This window comes from Stigmatopora nigra, chromosome 13 (assembly GCF_051989575.1).
Source record: "Stigmatopora nigra isolate UIUO_SnigA chromosome 13, RoL_Snig_1.1, whole genome shotgun sequence".
Lineage (NCBI taxonomy): Eukaryota > Metazoa > Chordata > Actinopteri > Syngnathiformes > Syngnathidae > Stigmatopora > Stigmatopora nigra.
Genome location: NC_135520.1, coordinates 10531942 through 10547913, shown reverse-complemented (window position 1 = coordinate 10547913; position 15972 = coordinate 10531942). Strand labels below are relative to the sequence as shown.

General features: G+C 38.1%; 1 protein-coding gene across 2 annotated transcripts in view; it reads right to left on the bottom strand.

The window, feature by feature from the left end:
* The window catches only part of akap6 (A kinase (PRKA) anchor protein 6), a 91076-nt gene that overhangs the window by 36142 nt on the left and 38962 nt on the right, over positions 1-15972 (bottom strand). For both annotated transcript variants that reach the window (XM_077730935.1, XM_077730936.1), the window contains exons 14-15: positions 7620-7750; positions 4897-5017 (exon numbers count right to left, since the gene is read on the bottom strand). In XM_077730935.1, coding sequence (XP_077587061.1) covers positions 4897-5017; positions 7620-7750 — 252 coding nt within the window. The remainder of the gene's footprint in view (positions 1-4896; positions 5018-7619; positions 7751-15972) is intronic.

Below are 15972 nucleotides of genomic sequence, written 5' to 3'. Positions count from 1 at the left end.
GCCAACATTTTTCTCTATGTTTACATTTTATTCAATTGTCCTTGCCCATGTTCTTCTTTCAGCATTATTTTGTTTTTATCCTTCATAAATTTTAATACAACACCACCTATATATATATATATATATATATATATATATATATATATATATATATATATATATATATATATATATATATATATATATATATATATATACATAACTATGCAAATGTTTGAAGGGTTAGAGTGCCGTTGTATTAAAATTCATGGAGGATCTAAAATATATATATACACATATATGTATGTATGTATGTATATATATATATATATATATATATATATATATATATATATATATATATATATATATATATATATATATATATATATATATATATATATATATATATATATATATATATATATATATATATATATATATATATATATATATATATATATATATATATATACATACTCACATGGTAATCATTTTGTTAGCAGGGGAAACAAATTATAAATCCTAAATCTGACAGAAAAACCATAAGTCAGATTCGGATTCAGCACCCCAAAATGGGTGTTACCAGAAGTGCAACATATCTTTTGTTTACCAGTTTAATCAGTGTATTGCTGCCACTCCGCCCAGTTCAAATGGATTGGACGCCTATTGCTGTCAACATCATTTGCCCAACAACTATTCAAAAAGTCATTGGTGTCAATAAACACAATCAGCCCACACACTTGGTTGAAAAGTGCCCCATGTAAGATTACAATAAACAGTACAGTCTAATTCTGCCAAGAAACACACACACTGCAAAAAAAGAACAAGTTTTGTTCGCCGCTTGTGTCACTATGGTTACGAGGTCGATTCCTCCCACCATGTGAGGGGAACACAGTGAGGTTCTTTAACGGTCACACAAAAAGTAAAGACACACACACACAAACTAGACTGTTCTAAAGCCTCTTGGAAGGGACACAAACACATGCACACGCACGGCAAAAGCCAGCAGGTACAAAAACATGTCCCATCGCCGTAGTTATTCACGCAGATCAACTGTATCGAATTAAAGAAAAATATTGAGACATAAACGAAGTTAGCGTTCTAAGTAACAGTTTGTACTGGACACGTTAGTGTTCATTTACTGTTTACATGAAGTGATCCATAAGTAATATAGTTTAGTTGTGTTCATAGTGTTTGCTTTTGTTCTCACAATACTACATTTTTAGTTTGGTATAATAACTGCTGAGTATGAGAAACTGTTAAACAACAGCACAAACAAAAAACAAAAAAACTAATGTATGTTGCAAAGGTAATGTGTTTATTAGTCCTGTTTCCTAAATGCAACCAATGGCACTTTGTTTGTCAATAAACTATTGAAAAGTCTGACTCTCTGTCCACATCTCAGCAATAAAGGTCAGTACTGCTCCTTATTTTTTTTTATTCAATTTGCTTTCTTAAACAAAATATTATATTAAATTTATACAAAATATTTTGGCAAAACTTGGGGACTGCCTGCAATAACATTTAAAGTGATAATTTAAATTTTAATTGTAATAATTTAGGAATACAATGTACAAACACTTTCAAAACTGCAAAAAAATTGGGCAAAATGCAACAGCTGTATTTCATGTTTATAAAAATGGTACTACAGAAGTGCCTTGAGATACGAGCTTAATGTGTTGCGGGACGGGGCTCAATTTCCTCGTAACTCAAACGAACGTTTCCCATAGAAATGACCTAAAAATAAATTAATTTGTTCCAAACCTCTTAAAAAACTCAGACAAAAAGATATTGGACTGGAAAAACATTTTTATTTGTTCTAATTCACCATCCATTAAAAAAGTAACAAATAACTAGTGGTTTAATAGTACTATAATGTGTTTAATAGTACACTAAAATTAGATGGATTTCGTGGAATGGAGAGGGAGTGACAGAGAGATCCAAATATTCACTGTTTTTTGCCTTTTTGTTTGAAAAAATAATTAAATGAATTTAAATTAATAAAAAAGATATTTACCTTTTCTTTTTTAGTGGAATAGAGCTAAAAGAAAATACATTTAAAAGGCTGGCCCTCCCCCTTTTTTTAAATTAGAAAGTGACAAATTCAGGAGTGTTTGCTTTTAAGAATCTCAAAATTTTATTTTTTAAGTCAGTGAAATTCATTTTTGTTTTAGATATCAATTCAGTTAGCTGTCAATTACTCACTCAATCATGGAAGCGCTATCTGGCAGCTATTCACTCTTATTCACGTCACAGTGTATTTTTTTTCTTCCAATTTTTCACCTAATATTCCCAACTTTGCGCGTGTGATCCATGTTTAATTCATGGTCCAACACGCTCACCTGGCCTGCGAATTATTGATAAGTGTAAAGATGAAGCTAATTTCTCCAAAGGAGGCTTGCTTAAATATTCATCCATGTATGAATATTCATGACAGCCATCAATTTTCCATGAGTGAGGAATCTCTGGCCGTTTCCCTCCTCCTCCTTTTTCTTTTTTTTTCCTTCTTCTTCTTTCTTTTTTGAAGTGTCAACTGGGTTACTGAAATATTGATGGTCCATGGTCCTCTCCGCTGGGCCCAAGGTCATTGTCTTGTCGGACATCGTCGCCGTGACGATGGCCAACAAATGCTTGCCCACATTCTAATATTTGCTTCATTCCTATTCACGGAGATTTTTACCACTCCAGTTATTGTTAATATTGTGGAATCATTGCTAATGGCCCAACATGAAATTATTGGCTAACTCGTTGTAAAACTTGCTTATGTGAGCCCCCCTGAGAATTTTGAGGCATTGTTGAGTATGTTGAACTGCCAAAAAAAACGTGTTGTGTTTTCGCCAAAACGATGATGATAGATTGAAGATATTTCCTGTTTTCGTTCATCTATAAAAACGTGAGCGTTTCCAATAAAGATTGGGTTCTTTCTCCTGAAGTAGAAAGAGCACCAACTCTTCTATTTTAGTAAATACTATGAAAAAAATCTTGATGGAGTGTTAAAAGGGCTGGTAGTATTTTTTTTAATACATTTTAATTTGTATTTGTCTTTTTTTTAGTTGTATTCATTCATAAATGTATTTATTCCTCATAAATATACTTAAAAAATCATATGAAATACAATATCATGATAAATAATGTAAATTTCTTGGTCTTTTAGGGAATAGTAATACACCAAATGTTAATATTGAAGCTAAATAACCCAATATGTGATTTTTATAAGTTCAATTTTTTGTTTTCTCAAATGACCAGAACCAATCACTTGATTTATGAAGCATTAAGCATTTTAAAACAAAATAAAAGACAATGGTAGTTTTACTTACAAGCATCCTTAAATACGAAATATTCACGTGACAAAAAGCCTCCATCGGAAATCTTGTTTCTAAATACTAAAGAAAGTTCCAAAACGCAAAATCTAAAAAATTTAAAAACATACCCTTGTAATCTTGTATTTTATTTTGAAATTGTCATGATAGAATTGCTCTCCCATTGACTAATCTCGTACTTCCCAACCTTGTTTAGGTGCGTCACACCTCCATCTGAAAATCTTTTAATTTAAAACGATGTCGCCTATATTAACAATAGTCATTATCATCAAAGTTTAATCAGCAGCAATCACATAAACCTCAAAAATGTTTCCAAAATCAAATTTTTCACACAGAACTAATGTCACCAATAGTTGATGTCTGAAGACCATGAACAACTCCTGGTTTGAGTCATGTTATTAATCGCATAATTTTATGACCAAATATCACTTAAATCTCTTAATATCATGCACGCCATACTTTACATCTCCCAAACTTGATCCCCAAAAAAACGAACAACTTCCGGTTCATGTTAGAGAAAAATAAGCAACAAAATGACTGTTTCACAATTTGAATCTTGTAATAGTATAATCTATACTTTAATGTTGATCAAATTTAGATTTTAACTATGTAATAGTTCAATTTTAATCTTTTCATATTCATATTCATTTTTCTCTTTGAATATTTCATATATATGTATTTCCCCCGGCATACCATTGTGTGGTGCGACACAATGGTTGGGAAACACTGGACTAATCTCCCAACATTCCGGCACAGTATGAATGTGTCCGTCCAACCAAAATCTCTCTTTCCTGGCACTTTCTCCGAGATTATGCCGGAGACACTTCGGCGGTGACCTTTGTTTGTCTCACAGTTCTAAAACATGGCTTTTTGAGCTTTTATTAGTGGGCTTGATGCAGTTTTATTCCTTGTTTTTCACCACAGAACGTTATGGTGCAAGTGAAAATAAGTGTGATGTTATCAAAGTGTTTACAAGTTTTGCTGTCCCCAGTTATCCAAAGACAATTGTCATTGGAACGACATTTCACCAAACGTAACAATTTTAAATTGTTAAATTCAGTGTTCAAGGTAGGTCAGTTCTCCCTTTCAAGCCTTGAGTTTCACATTTTTATTTTATACGTCTACGTGTGCACGTTGGTGTGTATCTGCCCATGAGAATAAGCCGAACGGAAAACGTAAGAATGTCTCATTTCATCTCTTTTACTGAACCGCTCTATCCTCATTAAGGTTGTGGGGGGTGCTGGAGCCTATCCCAGCTACCTCTGGGTCAGAGGCGGGGGACACTCAGAATCGACAGACAACAATGAACACTCACACCCATACCTAGGGGCAATTTAGAGAGTCCAATCACCCTACCATGCATGTCTTTGGAAATGTAGGAGGCAATCCACGCTATGGACGTGACCTGGATTTTAACCCAGGACCCCAGAACTGTGAGGCCGACGCACTAACCACTCGTGCCACTGGGCCGCCTTGAATGTTTAAATGAACACATGAAAATAATAATAATTAAATACAAAAAAAACCCAAACCAAATAATGTTGGAGCAATTGAAAACATGGCTTCCGATGAACAATTCTAGAATAGGTCCTACCTTGAAGAGGTGTTCTTTCTGCTCGTCCGACATCATCAGCTGGTGGCTATCTGTCACCATGGCTTCCATGTCCGTCAGCCAATCCCATAGCTCATCATACGCACACTCCAATTCCTGAAGGCTGAAGACATCAAAGATGCAAATACATATGGGGCAATATTTCTGCACACATTCTGCTCACCAGGTAATGTCCATATATATATATAGACAACCGATTGGTCGCCACAGATAGATAGACAAACAAGGGACTGTATGCCCCCCCCTCCATCTACTCCTCCTCCCTCCCACAATACTAGATTGCATGAAATATGGATGCTTTTAGAATGTCGGAACCTTGTTCAGACATAATACACACATACACACACATACACACACTATACTGTCAGCTGCTTTGTCAAGCTTTGCGTGTATTATTTACACAATGGCAGTCTTGGGGGTCTCAGTGGGGCTCAGCAACATGCTTCTCAACATTAGCACTGAAATTGTATGGAATTCCCTAGTTGTAAACATTTTGACAGCACTGACACATCCACGCAAACAGAAGTGCGTGAATAAACCATGGATGGATTGACAACAAAAAAACAAGACATAATAAACAGAATGAAAGTGTGGTTTTATCACAGCTCATCTGTGCACAACAAATATATATTCGCTTTCAGACGTGGTCTCTTTTTCCTTAACGTTACTGACACTCATTGTGATTTCCGGTATGCCCCAACTGACTGTTTTCTTCGCATTTTTTTACGCAAACTGTCATGGTTTAAGCAACTTGGTTGCATACGCAAACTCAGAAGTAAAATATCAATGTACTTTTTTTTCAATTAAATATTAAAATAGGAAAATATAGGGAAAACAAAATACTGAGTAGCCAACTAAAAGCATGCAATTGGTGGGGAAGTTGAAACTTACAGAAAAATCTTAATATTACGAGCATAAATATGAAAGTCATTTTGTTACTTATGTTCTGTAACGTGAACTGGAAGTTGGATTCATTGGCTTCAACTTTTATCGAAGTTAAGTCTGGGTGAGCAGAAAAGTGGTCTTTGTGTAATGTTAGGAGATTTAAGTGTCATTTTCTTGTTTTTATGTTACGTCAACCATAAATTTATGGGCATCAACTTTTTTGTAACACGTGTAAGACACCAGATTGGCGAAAATGTATAATCTTCATCAGATAGATTGTACACCTGCACCTACCGTGGCCATTGAGAGCCGGTTTGTAACGCCCATGCTTTAAGTGGTTGTTAATTCAAGTTAAATACAGTGGTACCCCTCCTTACCAATGCTTCTACATACAACATTTTATGGTTATGAAACCTTTTGATACGCAAATTCCACTACACGAAAACCAGGTCCAATTTACAAACTCCCTCAAAACCTAAACGCACTTCCTTTATCCGTTATTTTATTTTGAAATTGTCACGGTAGCATTGCGTCCTGCTTGACAATCTCCCTAAACTCTGCCGGTCTCCAATTGGCTGGCTCCCAACAACCAAAATGTTTTTGCAAGCTTGTTATTCATTTTATCACATTAATAAATAATTTTCTTTCATTTTCGTGTTTCTTACATTTTTTTATACAAAATTGGGATATTTTGATCATTTTCAAAGGGCTTAATTGTTATTTATTTGAAGAACAAATTAAATAACTTACGTATAAAATAATGCTCTATTTGCGGAAAATACAAAACAAGTTCTGGAATCAATTAATTTCGTAAGTAGAGGCATTACTGTACAGAAATAGACGCTCCTTAATATGGATATATTAATATTAGTGTGAACCACACCTCCAATGTTTTAAAGAAGAAGGAGCAAAAAACACTGCAATTAAGAGATTAAACTTGAGTTATTTCCTATTGAGTTTGGGTCACTTCAGGTTCCTTTTTAGGGCACTTACGGGGTCACCTGTTGATTTTGTCATAAGAATTCAATGGAGAAATTCTTGCAGATGTTATCTAGTGACCATGATTAATAGAGCAATGTCAGTGTTTGGGCCGAACTGCAAAAAGGTCAACTGATGAAAATACAACCATGTGTGATGTGAATTTTTGAAGAAAAATTTGGAGTTAGAATGGTATAACATTTTATAGAACATAGGTGATAAAATGTCGGTAAGAAAAAAGGAAACATTTTGTGGGAATAAAAATAGGAAAAATAATATATACAAACAAATTGACAAGACAACAAAAACACTAGGGTTTGGAGAAGCTGATTGGCTTACGATGGCCGATTAACTAATAAGACATCACAAAGTCAAGACAGGACAAAAACGCAGATACTAAAAAGAAATAAGTGGAATTTGGAAAAAATTGAGAGCACAAGTAGCGAAAGACAAGGAAAGGTTGGATGGGAAAAATGCAAGTGAGAATATGGGTGCACATGTCGGGCTGTCACAGTAAAAAGAAAAGGTTGAATGAGTCGTATTGGCATCTGCTACCTTTGAGACGGCGACGGCCGTGGCGGATTTATGAGGCGATTGGATGCCATGCGCCATATTTAATGGATTCTTCCTGGAGGGATGAAATGGTGGTACAGCGCAAGTGGCTGACTTAAAGGGCTACCAGTGAATGATCATGTTTCAGGGGCAACGATGACGATAGACATGCAATTCTTTTATACTGGATGGGGGGGGGGGGGATTTGTTCAAAAGGATTGTACGCCTATTGGTGTCAATGGAAAGTGACACACTATGCTACACTCATGTAGACACATTACTTCATTTACCTGTCGCTGCGTCCCAGGTGCCTGTTGTGTCCTTTGCTGGCCGTGGAGGTGTACTGCAAGCTGCTAAGCTTGGCGGCCATCTGTTGGAGAGCAGTTCGCTGGGTGTCACGACGGCTGGACAGCGGCTCCGTCTGGAGGGGGCGGGGCAAAGAGTTATTGGTTATTTTACTATTGAGACAGAAACAAATGGGATATCAGAGCTTAACACTGGGCCTCATGAGGCAGTCGTGCTTCATTCATATGTTATTTTAGATGTTATTTTATTCCTTTATTTTTACTGTTAAACTGTTTTAGCACTAAAAGTGAATTAGGACATATTTGCACGAGTCCATCATTCATTTGTTCATCTTCTATACCACATATCCTCGAAAGGGTTGTGGGGGTTGTTGGAGCTTGTCGGGAGCATAGTTACAAAAAAGAATAGAATAATAAGACTAAACAAAACAAAAAAAACAATGCATGTACCTTCAATTGTTATCTTATTGCTGTGTAAAAACAAAATTCAAAAACAAAGCGGCTTTCATTTCCTTACATTTCAATTTGTTTTGTGAACACATTCATTCATTTTCTGAACTGCTTCATCCTCACAAGAGTCGTGGGGGTGCTGGAGCCTATCTTCAGACCAAAGGGGGATGCCCAGCCGATTGCAGGGCACAATGAGGTGGACAACCATGCACACTCAAAACCATGGCTAAGGGCAATTTAGAGTGCCCAATCAGCCTACCATTCATGTTTTTGGAATGTGGGAGGAAACTTGAGTACCCAGAGGAAACCTACGCAGGCCCGGGGAGAACATGCAAACCCCACACAGGTGAACCAAACTGGATTTGAACCCAGGTCCCCCACTATGAGTCCGACCCTTTAACTACTTAGCCACCCGTGAACACATAATACAATTTTAATTCTCATTCAGTATACTTTTTCGTTTGTTTTTGTGTAGTATAGTTTCAGTTCTCATTTTCAGTTTTTAGTTTGTTTTATGAAAACAATAATTTCAGGTGGGATTCTACCTTTTGCTTAAATATTTTATTTATTTATCAGATTAAAATATTTTTTAATTCTAGTTTTTCAGGCATCCTCGCGATCCTCATGAGAATGAGCAGATTGCAAATAGATGAATAGTTTCCGTCATTGCGTCTGTTTTTGTTAACGATAACTTTAGAACTACATCATTGCTGCCGTTTTCCTACCAATCAGAGCTTATGAATATGCGCGAGCATGCATGTGGCAGAGTTTTATTAACAACCATGCATGTGTGTTTTCGCTCTTCCAGTGCCATTGACGCCAGTCGACTGCCAACCCATTTTGACTTGGAGGAGCTTGCAGCGATATAAAAACGGATTAGAGCTCTCTTTCCATCACTGGCAGCAAATGACTGATGAATAAACTCTCACCTCAGAAACATTAACTTTTGCTGAAACATGACTATTCACTGCCTGCCTCTCCCTTGTCAAAATCCATTGGAAGTCAATGACTGTCTATATTGGGCAAAATATTCATAAAAACGATCATTATCTGGAGCCTTTACATTGTCCAACACATAGGAGTCACTGTGTGTGATTAGCTGTTTATTGTAGATGATAGCGCTTGTCACCACATTGTGATGGACGTGGCCTTTAAAGCCCAGCGAGCTAGAACGCGACACTCGAATGACACTAAAGCCTCATCCTCCACCTCTCACACACATGCAAGCTAACATAAATCACACACATGAATCGCATTCCGCGGAACAAATCACCTCTCATGCACGCACATAAGCATGAAGAGTGTGTCCCACGCACACATAGATAAGCACAGTCTCCTTCACACACATCACGCCGGGATTCACAATCACATCCAGAGCGCTCAGTGCCGCTCGCGCGTAATTGCACACAAACTATATGGAGATGAAGCGTACAAACACACGCACGCAACAATCTGAATCAAAGCCCGTGCCGTCCTCCGTCTCATATACTTAGCGGACTCAGCGGAAGGATCTGGAAAGGTCATTCAATCTGGCGGAGGCAGAGCGCCTCAATCAGGGAGCTAATAAACAAAACGGCAACACGCAATCATCTGCGTGAGCATGAAGAAAATAGTACACAAGCTCACTTGCTTTAAATGGACGTCCACTTTCATTCATTAGGATGCTGAGTTGTTCATTACGTCTAGATTGTTCTTTTTAAGTCCCTATGAATCTTCAAGTACACAACAACAAAAGTTGGGTGCAGTGTGGGGGGAGACTGAGAAAAACAAAGGAGAAGCAGTCGGTAATGTAGCATTAACTGAGTCCCTGTTTTCATCATTATCCCGGTTCTAGCTAGGATTTGGGCCAAGCTTGTTGGATAGGCTCATTGGCTAAGAATAGTTGGTAGTGTAAGGGGGTGTGCATAACTATGTTCAAGATTTGACAAAAACAAGTGGCTAAGATCAGAAATCTTTTAAATGAAGTCAAAATCAAGACTTTTGACAGTCAATTCGAAGACGAAGAAGTCCAAGACTGAAACTTATTTACTGAAAATCAGGACTAACCAATATTAAATGAAGAGTAAAACCATAGGAGGAGTACTGAAACATGACCAAGATCACAACTGTGACCAGTCTTGCCTGAAATCAGAACTCTCCTAGGTTAAGTCCAGATCAAGACAAAAGTCAGTACCAACACTGAGAAAAAGATTGAGACTGACTAAGTCTTGTCTAAAATAATAATATATATTTTTAAACAAAATAAACATATAGTGAAGCTAAGAAATTTCAGGAATCAAAACATTAAAAATGGAGTCTTAGTCTAAATTTAGTCTGAGACCAGACCAAAGGGTTGTGTCTAGTGCATTGGTTCCTAACCTAGGTTCGATCGAACCCTAGGGGTTCGGTGAGTCGGTCTCAGTGGTTCGGCTGAGCCTCTGCTGCAGAGGTCAAGACAAATCATCATGTCTATTCATGATAACATGCCCCACTTGACCATCACTGACTGCAGATGATCCCCTAACATTGCTTTGCCAATTAGTGCAGTGAGGACTTTATATATCTTGACTTTGGAAGAAAAAAAATCATATTGTATTTTACAGTATGGTTCGCATATGAAACTAGTGGTTGTTCGGTAGCTCCAACAAGGTTAAGAACCACTGGTCTAGTGTGTTGATTTTAAATCCCTAATTCTGGCTACTTCCCCCTTAACTTTTGGGTCTAAACTGGTGACAGTGGCCGCTATATAGCTACTAAACTCATTCCAAATTATTGTATGTCAACCTTCTGTGTCTAAATAGATTGAACGTCTAGCACTGTCAATGGCAGCATTCGAGTAAAATGCAATAAACTGATTTAAACCCTGTTATTCCATCACTTTAAAATGTTTGATCATCTTATTAAAAAAGAAAAAAGAACCGCTCAGGTAGAGATTATTTTGTGTTGACCTATAATAACAACAACATTTATCCGCACAACGACAACTACACACTTGGGATTAAAAATAAAAATCAGATTCAGGTACGCGTGTGGAGGTCAATACTGCAGGGGAGATATTTCAATAAAGAGGGTTTTTTGTCTTGATAGAGTGGAGCAGTGGGTAATGATACTTGATCGATAATGGATATGAGGGCGGCTGCCAGTGAGTGCGTACACATACACACATCAATACTGTAATACAGTTGAATGTGTGAAGCGGTTGAATGAATGCTCAACTCTCATCTTTCAGGCCACTATGAATACAAGACCAAGGCAAACACGTCTGATGAGAGCGCGCACGCACATTTGCAGCTATTTTGTCAGGAAATGTGACAGAATTTGAGGGGATCATAAAAATGAAAAGTCGGTTTTGATCTTAAAAAGGAAAGTTGAAATGTCGATAATGTCAGAATGTAAATTTTTAGAAACTACTGTCAAATGGGTACATTTTATATTTCCTGGTCCTGGGAGTAGAAAGGTAGATGACATGAAAAGAATGGGAAAATTTTAAATGACCATGAAATTGATGGATGGATGGATGGATGGATAGGTGGATGGGTGGGTGGGTGGATGGGTGGGTGGGTGGGTGGATGGATGGATGGGTGGATGGATGGGTGGATGGATGGGTGGATGGGTGGGTGGATGGATGGGTGGATGGATGGATGGGTGGGTGGATGGATGGGTGGATGGATGGATGGGTGGGTGGATGGATGGATGGATGGATGCATGGATGGATGGGTGGATGGATGGATGGATGGATGGATGGATGGATGGATGGATGGATGGATGGATGGATGGATGGATGGATGGATGGATGGATGGATGGATGGAAGGATGGATGGATGGATGCATGGATGGATGGATGGATGGATGGATGGGTGGATGGATGGATGGATAGGTAGATGGACGGTTGGATAAAGTAATGATGGACGGATGAGCATATAAAAAATGAAGTAAAGGTGTCATTGAGAAGGTAAAGATAGTGGTTTGGATGGATGGATGAAAAGGTAGATATTTTTGGATGGATGATGGGTGGATGAAATAAAGATGACGGACGAGCATTTAAAAAAAGGTGGAGCAAATGAGAACATAAAGATAGATGTTTGGGTGATAGAGAAAGTCAGAATCGATGGATGGGTAGATTGATGGATGGAAGGGATGATGGATAAATCGATGGATAGGTGGATGGTAGCGTGATGAGAAGGTAAAGATAGTAGTTTGGATGGATGGACCGATTGATAAATTGATGGATAGATGGATGGAAGGTGATGGAAAAGGTAAAGAGAGTAGTTTGGATGGATTAATAGATTGATGGAAGGATGGATGAATTGATAAATTGATAGATAGATAGATGGATGGAAGGGTGATGGAGAAGGTAAAGATAGTAGTTTGGATGGATTGATAAATTGATGGATGGAAGGGTGATGGATAAGGTAAATTTAGTAGTTTGGATGGATGGAAGGATGGACGGATGTTGAAAGTAAAGAAAGATGCTACTGATGATGGAAGTAGTCAATGGTTTCTCCAACAGTGCACTGGTTTTGCTCCTCTCTGGTTCCCTTCCTCTAACATTTTGCAGATCTTCATTATTTGCTAATTAGCCTACATGTTAATTAGCATGGAGGCTAATGTTAATTAGCTCTGTTAATGAGAGCTGCTGTAGCACCTGCCCCCTGTAACACCTGCTGACATATCTTCATCACCCGCGCACTGTGACGCATCCATCCATTCATTTAAACATTCAGTTCCACTGACGGCAAGAGATGTCCAATCAATTTGCCCTTATGGTCCCAACGGATTGATTGGACGCCTATAACATTGTTAGTCCTCAAAGTATTATGTAAAAAAAATAAAAGTTTCAGATGGCATTTACAAAAGTTGGGGAAGGAAATGAACTTTAAAAAGTAATAATCCCTTGATGAAAGAGTGGATTAATTCTCATGAAAGAACTTATATAATTAATTAGAAAGTATTACACTCTTTCTTGTGATGCAAAAAAAAATCAAAAGTTGCTTTCAGGAGCTTAAGAGACGGGCAACATCATTACCGCATAGGCCACTTGAAGGCGTGTTGTTACGAATTGAAATATTGACAATTGCATGGAAACAATCTGTAGGTGAGAAAGTAGCCCAAATACGAATAGGTCACCAAATAATTAGCGGCGACCAAAGATTTTGCTGACCATGCAGAATAACACAAGACACGTTCTGTTCTTTTTTTAAGTTTGATTTAGTCCATCTCAGCTCCTATCTTTATTTAATAAATCATTTTAAAATATAATTAACTTAATCCAACTGCATGCATGTGAGACCACTGCAAATACAACAATCTGGCTTTCTATTTCTTCCTCTCTAGCTCGCCAGCTATCAACAAGTTAGAGGCCGCTCAGAGCCACAAGAACCCAAAACAGTGAAAAAAGTGTCAACCCTTTACAGGGCACGCAAGGAACTCATTGGCTGCCAATGATGCCACTCGACTTCCAATCCATTTTCACTGAAAGAGCTTGGAAGCGATTTATTGCTACCACCCTTCCCAGTCAAATAGGATTGGATGTCTTAGTGGTGTGAGGGCACTCAAAGATGAGCACTCTCATCCAGTTCTCCCAGTTCATATGAATCATACATTGACTGTTATTAATGGCAAGCAGTGAATTGAATACTTTAAAATCCCATGTCCAAAAGAAATCTACTTTAGTGTGCCATTGGGGACCATAACCAGTCTATTTCTGTTTTTAGTCATTTTAAGTGTATATTTTGTGTCATTTATTCACCGTTTTACCCTCACTGGAGTCTTGGGGGGGTGCTGGAGCCTATCTATTATTTATCGGCCTTTTTATGTGATTTCAAATAAATGGTAAATTATATTACAGTTTTGCATTTCATTTAGTTATTTATCTTAGAAGAAATATATTTTTTCAAAAACTATTCATTTCATTTGTTTACTCCTTTTGCATATTTGGTATTTTCTTTTATTTGTTACAAAGCCTCCTTCTGCTTGTTTAGAACCAAAAGACAATTGTTGTGTTATTTTAAAAATTCTCTTTTGAAAAATGGGTGTTTAACAAATAAAAGATTGAGTTTACACACTTAGGGGTGAAGAAAAGCAATCACTCGTCTATTAGGGTCCGACACCCGTTTCTAGCCACCATAAAAAGATGTCAACTCTATACGTTGCACGGTTTGGACAAACGTAGCGAGAGAATCTTAACATAAACACACACACACTCACACCCATAAATCATGCTTTATAAGGATTGCAGATTATTATGCAGCCTGGCGGCCTGAGTGGTTAGCACGTCAGCCTCACAGCTCTGGGGTCCTGGCTTGTGCCCTGCGATACAGGTTGTCCCCTGCCTCTGGCGCAAAGTCAGCTGGGATAGACTCCAGCACCCCCCCACGACCCTAGTTAGGATAAAGCGGTTCAGACAATGAATGGATGAATGTTATTATTATGCCACCCGATGGTGCAGTTGTTCTTTCACCTGACAACGGGCAGAGTAACTGGCGAACAGTCTGGGTATGATGTCATGTCATTGCCTAAAGTCTGCCTATGTAGGATCCAGCACCCCCTTGACTAAGTTAACCGTTGTTGAAAATGGGTGCATGTTTTTTTTATTTTTTTCACACTGTTTTACAATTTCAATTCCCATTATTTTTATTATATTATCTACCAGGCACAAACCCAGTTGCAACGTCTGACAATTCAATTCATGGTTCTTTCAATGCAATTCAAGTTTTTTCCATATCAAAGCGAATTACGTTAAAGCTCGGTCGTTAAAAATATGAACGCCGACATTCCTCTCCGGCGTTGTCCTAGCGGGTCTTCTGCGGTCGCTAACGAGGCCATAAAAGGTAGGCCGTCTGTCAAGACCCCTCCCCCGACGCTCATCTGAATATTTAAACCCTCCCCCCAGCTGGCGAGGAAGTAAAAACCCAAGGGGGTGACGACCATTTTGGGCCAGACGCCAAAAGTCGTAAAGCCGATTTTTTTTTGTGTATGTATATGAAAATATTATTCAAATGTTGCATTCCTCCGACCAAGATTTCCATGTATTCATCTATTTTATCCTCATTTTTCTCCTTGACTGCCATTGACGGCGATAGACCTCCAATCCTTTCGGACTGGATGCTGGCAGGGATCGAACGATGATCTCTGGCCGTCAATGGTATTGAAACATAATCATTTATATCTATCTACACACATATACTCTTTTTTTTCCTTCTCTGCCTCTGCTGCAGCGGTATCTTCGTCTTCCTCATCGTCATCATCAAACTCGCCAGTCAAAGCGGAATAATTGTCAATGAATATTTAACAAGGTTTCCGATGGAAGGATAGACATCATCCCCCTCTCACACACACACTTACGGCGTGGTCAGTGGTGCGTTGAGCTCACGGCGGATTGCGAAGGGGGGTGTTAAGGAGGGTTTAAGGGGGGTGTATGATGATGAAGTGCAGAATAAACAGTAAATAAAGTACCTCGCGTTTCGCTTGGCGATCTCGCGCACATACAGTAACTGTGCTACCCTAAGCGCTGGCGGACATTTTGTGTGGCGGTGACATTGAGAAAAGGCGGGAGAGGTCGCCGAACCAATCGGTTACAGTTAACAATATGATCGGCAATGAGTCAAAACAATATTTCCTGTGCTATATCTTAGACTACCTCACTTAAGGCGATGGTTGGTAACTCCCTGAAAAAAAAAAGGATCACCTTACTGATAAAGCCTGCCAGCCCGATAACATTCACCCTATAGTGGATTCATTTTTGTGTTAATATGTGAAAAGTGATTTTTCTACATTTACTTGAACAAAACATGAAAAAATTAGGTTAGGTTTTTTGGTGCATACTTGAGTGATGTAAGCACATGGAAAACAATAATTATCAGCAATGTAGTTTAATGAAGAAAAAAAAAAGATCATAATTAAAACGATT